This window comes from Pygoscelis adeliae, unplaced genomic scaffold (assembly GCF_000699105.1).
Source record: "Pygoscelis adeliae isolate BGI_AS28 unplaced genomic scaffold, ASM69910v1 Scaffold68, whole genome shotgun sequence".
NCBI lineage: Eukaryota > Metazoa > Chordata > Aves > Sphenisciformes > Spheniscidae > Pygoscelis > Pygoscelis adeliae.
Genome location: NW_008825501.1, coordinates 133,040 through 140,420, shown reverse-complemented (window position 1 = coordinate 140,420; position 7,381 = coordinate 133,040). Strand labels below are relative to the sequence as shown.

At 41.5% G+C, this 7,381-nt stretch overlaps 1 protein-coding gene across 1 annotated transcript in view; it reads left to right on the top strand.

Moving 5' to 3' along the window:
- Nucleotides 1–7,381, top strand: part of SETBP1 (SET binding protein 1) — a gene marked incomplete at its 3' end in the record, with an annotated part of 168,749 nt that overhangs the window by 33,755 nt on the left and 127,613 nt on the right. Inside the window, 1 exon segment of the mRNA XM_009331554.1 lies at nt 1–73. Coding sequence (XP_009329829.1) covers nt 1–73 — 73 coding nt within the window.

Genomic DNA, 7,381 nt, shown 5'->3' with positions numbered 1-7,381 from the left:
TGGAGATGCAAAACTGCTCATGAGTTGTGGTTGCAGAAAAGGGAAAAATGCTCAAGTGAAAGACTCAGATCAGGTCAGTCAATATGTACTTTAACTGGTGGAAATAAAAGAACGTGTTAACACCCGATTGTTTTGAACTGTGCTGTTGCATATCGGGGTTCCTGGACACAAACAGAATCTTTGGCGTGGCTGAAAATGATACAGCGTTAATGTTTTTGTATTTGTTATTCGTAGAAAAACCCTCAAGCAAGATCAGTGATTCATTGCACTAGGAGCTGTTAATGCCCTAGCCTGACTTATTCCCATCTGGTTTATTTATTCATGAATTCTGTTCCTTTATAAAAATCCACTCCAGGCAATGTCTTTCTTAAAGAATATTGCACTTCCTTGCCGGCTAAATGCATGCAACCTTTGGTCTCATACTGTAGCTGCCTGGATGGGCGATAGTTACAGAGAAACGTGCCATTCGTTGCATGCTTTTGTTCTGAAGTGACACCATAACAAGAACATTCTTTATTGAAGTTCTCCATGATAGACATGTAAAAACTTGTTCACAAACCGATGGCCAGGTTTCAATATTCATTACTTGGAATGAATGGCCCCTTATTCTAAAATTGGTCAAATTGACGTCAGTGGGACCACTTCTAGGGTTCAGTAATTGCAAGCGAGGTGGACTGCGCTCTGAACGACAGCCAGCTGGTGGTCTTTTCCTACCTCCTACCATTTTGCACTTATTCAGACCAGCCAAGTTTCTCCCTGTCAAAATTTTCAGTTATTATGGCCTTCTGGCATTGTAGCTAAAGAGAAGTTTGAATCCTGAGATCATTCGTTCCAAAGATGGAACAAAATTTGATTTGAGCAGAAACGTTTTATAAATATTGGGTCATCCAATGTTAAATGTGGTAGAGTGAAGCAGTTGATCTCAAATATCAAATAACATTGCTCTTTAATGTACCTTTTGAACAACCTGTGACCAGGTATAGACCTGAAGGAGATTCAATGTCCACAAAGCTCCAGGAACTCCCGATAATTTACTGATGGGAAAAGAGATGAATTCTCAGGAGGAAAAATGTTTTTCGTTTTCAACATGCATGTTCATCAACGCTAATTAGTAACGATGTCTCTGAGCCTTGTTTTGTTAATGTCTGAAAAGATCTGACAACAGATCTTTCTATCCTGCGGTGGGCTCTGTTGTGAGGAACATTGGTCACATTTATAAATGCTTTGTAGGATTGAGTCTTTCATTGATGTTGGTTTTTTTCTTTAATTAGTATTTTCAAAATAACAAATTCATTGTCATGAGCTATACTATCAATTCACCATCGAGACAAGAATTCATATTACTTTTCTTTAAAGAATAGCTTCCCATTCTCTCAAATACAAGATTAATTTTCTCATGTTGAGGTTCTAACACACCAGGAGAAAATTAATTTAGAAACAAAACACAAAATTTGTAAAATTTTAGTCTTTTGTATTTTGATGTACTCTGCTTGAATCACTCTTGATTTACAACAGGACTAGAGCAGGGTCAGACCACTTGTAGTAGAGATTAAAAATGAAATGGGAACATCTTGATTGCAGAGAGGTTTTACAAAACGCCATCTCTCACAGGCCCTGAGTGTTGGACCTAAAACTCATTGATGGCAGAACTTTAATTATAGAGTAGGCAATAGTTTTTGGAGGGAAAAAAAAATCCCATTCTTTTTTATGTTTTCTGGGACAGTGATAAATTATTCTTTACGTTTGGTTACTTTCTGAAATCTAATTTTTGATATCTAGTGATGTATTGACCATCTCAGTAACTTTTTTTGCTGTGTCAGCATAAACTATTGGGCAAGTACTTGCTCCAGAGGTTGTAAAGCTCATTCGTCGTGCCCCTCACAGGGTCCTGGCAGTATTTCAGGGGACAGGAGGTGGATGGGGAGGAAACTAGTACAGGAGGGTGGGTGGCAGCGTGGAACATTTGTCTGTGAATGCAGGACCTCGGCTCAGCTTATAAATTATCCCCTGGGCCTTGTAGATAAACACAGACTTCTATGGTGACATCGGCTGGGGAAGGCAAACACTTGCCGACGATTGTAGGCTAATCCTTCAGGACACTAATTGCCAGAAAACCAAGGAAGCATTATTTTAGGAACAGCTTGTTTCACTTTGTGAAGGGGAAAAATACTGCACTGGATTTAGTTTTGTTTGCTGAGCTTTACCCCCTCCTCCCATGTCCTGTCTCAGATTTTAAAGATTTACCTTCATCATTGTTGGGGGCTTTTTCTTTTTTCAGTCTTGCTTTGTTTTTTCCTGTGATGCCTCTGTAAAGTTGTGTGAAAATGCAACTTAGTTTTCATTTTCGTGAAAGTACACATAAATAGGTATGTGGTTTTTATACCATTAACTATTTAAAAGTTTGGGACTAACCAGCTACATTTCGGTTGAATTTTTGTGAAAGGTGATGCTTTGCAAAGATTTTAATTTTTTTTCATTCTTTCAAGTCAATTTGGAAACTTGCAGAAAGTCCTAGACACACTGCCCCACCAGTGAAAATCCCCAGCTGAACCAAGCCACTACCCCATTGCTGAGGATTTAATTCACTGGCATTTCTCCAGTATGCCTCTAGAAGAGAAGGTACCTTAACCTCCTTGACCTGAAATCTGCTTCCCTGAGTCTGACATCCAAAGGCACCTATCTGCATGGTATTTTCCATGGTGCAAGTCACCAGTGTGTAAATCCTGGCCCCGTCACTGTCGAGGGCAGAAGTCCAAACAGGCTCACATGGGGCTGGGATTTCATAATACTCACAAGGAACCCAACCTTCAGTTGGATTTGCACCAGAGCAGGAGAGGGACTGGTGGTCTACATTGTGTGGCCTCCCAGTCCAAATCAAACCCTACAAGATGAGGTGGAAGGCTAAGCAGTGCAGTATAAATCCCACAAAAGCTTTGAAAACCTCAAAGGAAATACAGCTGAGCACACTGAAGAACTAGAGTCCCATCCTCCATGGATTGTCTTGATGAAGCTTTGGGTCAGTGAAGCAGGATGGCTGAGAGGAGTCCCAAAATAGGGCCACCTCTTGGCAGCAAAATCCCTGTGTCCTTGGCTGCCATTGGCACCGTTGCCAGTAGCTTGTGTGCTTTGTGGGAGTGAAATTCATCCGTGCTCCAAGGCCCAGAACCAAGTCTCTGCACTACAAACATCCTACTGTAATTGTAAGGTTCATATATGCTCTTCAGAGTGGTTATGAGTTTCCCAGAAATTTATGCCTCTCCATAAATTATTATACTGTTGCTTATTATTTGAGGTACATTGTTGCATAAGAATGGCAATCCTGGACTAGGATTTCCTTGTGCTAAGTGGTATATTAACATAAAGCCAGAAAGATGGTTCCTGGGGAGAGACTTTGTTTGTGTACTTTCTGAGGAAAGCAAAATGTCATTTAAAAACAGGGGAAAATTGTGTGGGTGGACAAATAATGTGCATATTAGAGGTATGCATAAGGTTGAGAACCCGAAGTAGCAGAGTGCTCCATATTCTCAGCACATGCAGCTCTGCCTTCTCAGGGTTTAGTTTTATTTGTTTTCCGCTGCTTCTCCCAAAAGGTAGGTGGCTCATCAATTTTTAACTGCTCTTACCCTTTGATTTTTTTCTTTTTTCTCTTTGCTTAACTTTTCTGGTGGCTCGTGTGAGCTCAAGTGTTACTGAGAAGTCAGATCCTCCTGTCCTTCTGTGTGTTTGTTTTTGGTTTTAATATGACAAATGTATGCCTCCTCTGGAAACGGTATCCATGCTGCAGAGTAATTATTTAGTGAATGGTGGATCCAGTTCATGTTGGCAAGGATCAGATTAATCATTATTAATCATGAACCCTCCGACAGTAACCTCATCCCTTGCCTAAGTGCTGCTCTTTATTGAGAAGTAATAGCTATTAGGGGATGGCTGGGCTGCTGCTCTCGTTGCACCGGCACAGGGCTCAGGACTTCTGGCAGGAGGCAGAGGAACTTGGTTCAAAATTAAAAATAGACGCACATGGTCCACGTTCCAGAAATGAAATAGGCAGCTTCCCCTGTGGGCTTCTTCGGCCTCATCTAAGTGTCCTCTTTTCCCCTGAAGCCTCCTGAGAGTTTGCTTCTTTCCAAAGGTTGAATTCAGTGTTGGGGATGAAATAGTCTCCTTGATGCTTTCTTATTTGTCTGCTTGATTTTTATTTTTTTTTTTTTAACTTAGGTAGATCCCAGTATAACCTAATGCACGTGCAGTCTTTGCAAGGATAAGATTTTAACATCTAATCTAGTGGTTGTAGCAGGTTTCAACAGCTGATGAGACTGTGGGTGGGCTTAGCTCTCTGGGACTCCAGTTGTCCCAAGTAGACCACAAAATAACCACCTTTTTGAGGATTTCTGGATTCCTTGAAGAAACACTGCACTGTTGAGGCGAGGCATGCAGCACTGTTCACCTCATGCAGAAAGTTGAGAGAGGTCCGACTTCTCTCTCCAGGTCACTGGGCTGGGGATTGCAGGCCTGTATATATATACAAATATCTCTCTTTCAAAATATATCTCCTTTCCTCTTGTGTCACCAGAAATCTGCTGAGAGTAGACAGTACTTTAATTCATAATTATTCTGGTTTTCCTAGCACTACAGGTTCTTTTTAAGAAGGCGAGGCAGTGCTATCAATGAGTGTCATCATTATTTCAGCAAAAGCACAATGACTTAGGTACTGGATTGAAACCAATCTCCTCACCCCACCCCCCAGCCCCCAAAATCCACCTTAATTACGTTTTAAAGTGTTTTCATTGACTGTATGGAAATTCAAGACACAACCCTTTAGAAGAGAGCAAAGGAAAGAAAAACACCCTTTGTCTCCATCTAGCTCTTTGATACCTGGAAGCAGTAGAAACTTGGAGTAAACCTGCCATGCTCTTTTGATCTCTGCCAAAGTTGTTGTGGGAGTAACATTGTTTAATGGTTGAAGGAATTTACTGAAGAATAAAAGTACCAGCAAAGACAAAGGGCCCAATACAAATTATCTGGTAAACCGCTGTCAAATTTTACGTGCTTAGGGCTACTGGTAATTTCCCGTCTTAAAAAACAGGAGGGGAGTTTGGAGGGGAGGGAAGGAGGGTAAAAAGTATATAAATAAACTGACCTCTTTAAATAGCTAACTGGCCTGGCCTGAACTGTGTTGGAGCTAAGTTCCTTTGGCAGCCAGAGCTGCAATATCTGTTGAGGGTGTAGCAGAGGGTTGAGACCAGGTTTCAGAGAATCTGCCTTAGTTTTGCTGGCTCTCCCTTGCATTCTTCCACTTGTCAGCAAGAAATGCACTGAAGCACGAAATGAGGGAGTGCAAAGGCTCCCGCACTCCATCTGAGCAAGTCTGGATCACACCTCCACGGTTAATGTTTCTCTCTGCTAAAAGAAACAAGAGTAATAAAAAAAAAAAAATGAAAGCATCGGCTAACTTGGAAATACATGGGTGGAATAAAGCAGGAGGAAAGAATTGGAGGAGTGAAGGTATGCTGTCCGCTGTCTCCTGCTCTGAGTTTATGGCAGAGTTTGAATCTCTGCTTGAAAAGACCATTAGATTCTGCACAGGTTATAAAAAGCTAAAACAAGAAGTAAAATACAAAGAGAGAGGATGTTAAATGTCTGAGGTGTCTGGGCAGTAAAGCACCCTTAAAAATATTTTGTTGATTGAATAAAGCAGGCTAGGTGATCATACAAGGAACATGGGACTATAGGAAACTGTCCTAGATCACCCAGTCCTTTGAGATCTCGGGGAACTGTTACATATAGCACCACTGATAAACACACCCCTTCTGGCACTGGTACCTGTTAAAAGCAAACCTTGTAGCTCTGTCATTATGCTCATCCCACCAATTAATCTTTTACTTTTCGAGATACTCGCTCACATAATACTTCTGCATCTTGTTCCTGCTGCCAGATCAGAGTGTTTTTCCCCCCATGATATGAGTGTTGGTCTCAGCAAGGTGGACCACCTTTGCTTTTCCATTCATCCACCACAAATTTCTTGCTGCTGGTGGTGCTGTAAGGGGAAACACTTCCACTTGGTGAACAAAAATGCTGTAGAAAATCTAATCTCAGAAAACTTTTTTAAAAGCTGGAAATCTCTTCCTCTCAATGGGATCTGACCGGGGACAAGAGGTATTTGAATGAGAGACTCACCAGCTGCCTTTTCTCTGGACCTCCCAAATTCATACAGCAGTTGTGCTTTGGTAATTGCTGAATCTAGTGCTAAGCACCTGTGTTCCTGGTGGCTGGGAAAGTTTTTTGGTTTCATTCATCTCTTGTGTGGAATTGAAGCAGTTGTGAAGTGGAAGTTGGGTGGATAAGTCCCCATTCTTTGGATTTATGTAAGTTTTGGAAGGATGATGTTATGAAAGAAACTTCTTAAATGTAAGCCTCCGAACAAAAGAGATTGAGGTTATGGGTGTCCTTTGCAAGTTCAGCTGTAATAGGTTTGTGTTGCAGTGGGTTACACCTCCGTTCATACAATGCCATTGGTAAGCTGACATTTCTAATGACCTTTTATAATCACCTATTTCCTTTTCTCGCTCATATTATGAATAGTCTTGTACTCACTTCAAGAGTTTCCCACCTTGTGGTCTCCTCTTACAGTTCATAATCATTTCAAAATGGGTTGGGCTTCCTGTAAAGTGTAGCACAGTGTAGACTGAAGTTCAATAGAGCCTTTCCTTTCTACTTGAAGGGGGGGACCAAAAAAATCATAGTGCCCTTTTTTGCAGGAAAGGCTTCAGAAACGGCAGTCAGCAAATTGCTTTTTTTTTTCTTCTTTTGAGGCAGTTCTGAATGCGTGCTTTAACACAGTACCCTGCCCCTGTTCAAGATGTAAAACTTAGGGCTCTGACCTTTTCTAGTGAGTGATGATCCCATGGCACTTTCCCTCCTGAGTTGGAGCATGCGAGGCCTCGTGATGATGTTTTGTCCAGGCTCTGATTCAGGATATGTGTTCTGCCAACTTGACTTGACCCTGTGCCTTCAGTAAGACACGTTACTCTTCACTTCCTGCCCTAAATTACTGTGTACTGCCACCTTGCATTGATGGGTCCTTTGTACCACCTTGGAGGTAGGTTCATTTCGGTGGTGGATGAAGGGAAGCTATACGGTTTTGAAAAGCAATCTGAGAGCCCTCTGAATGAAAAGTGCTTCACAGATGAAAAAATTAGTGCTATCAATTGTCATCGTCAGCCTCAAAGCCTGAATTTGAAAGGGTCATTTATACTCCTCAAAGGCAAACACGCAGTAGCATGCTAAAAGAGAACTAAAGCAGCCAAAGAAAATGCTGCCTCATGTCATTTCAGGCTCTGCAATCCCAGGGAGCATTAATAACTATTTTGTTGTTTTCACTGAT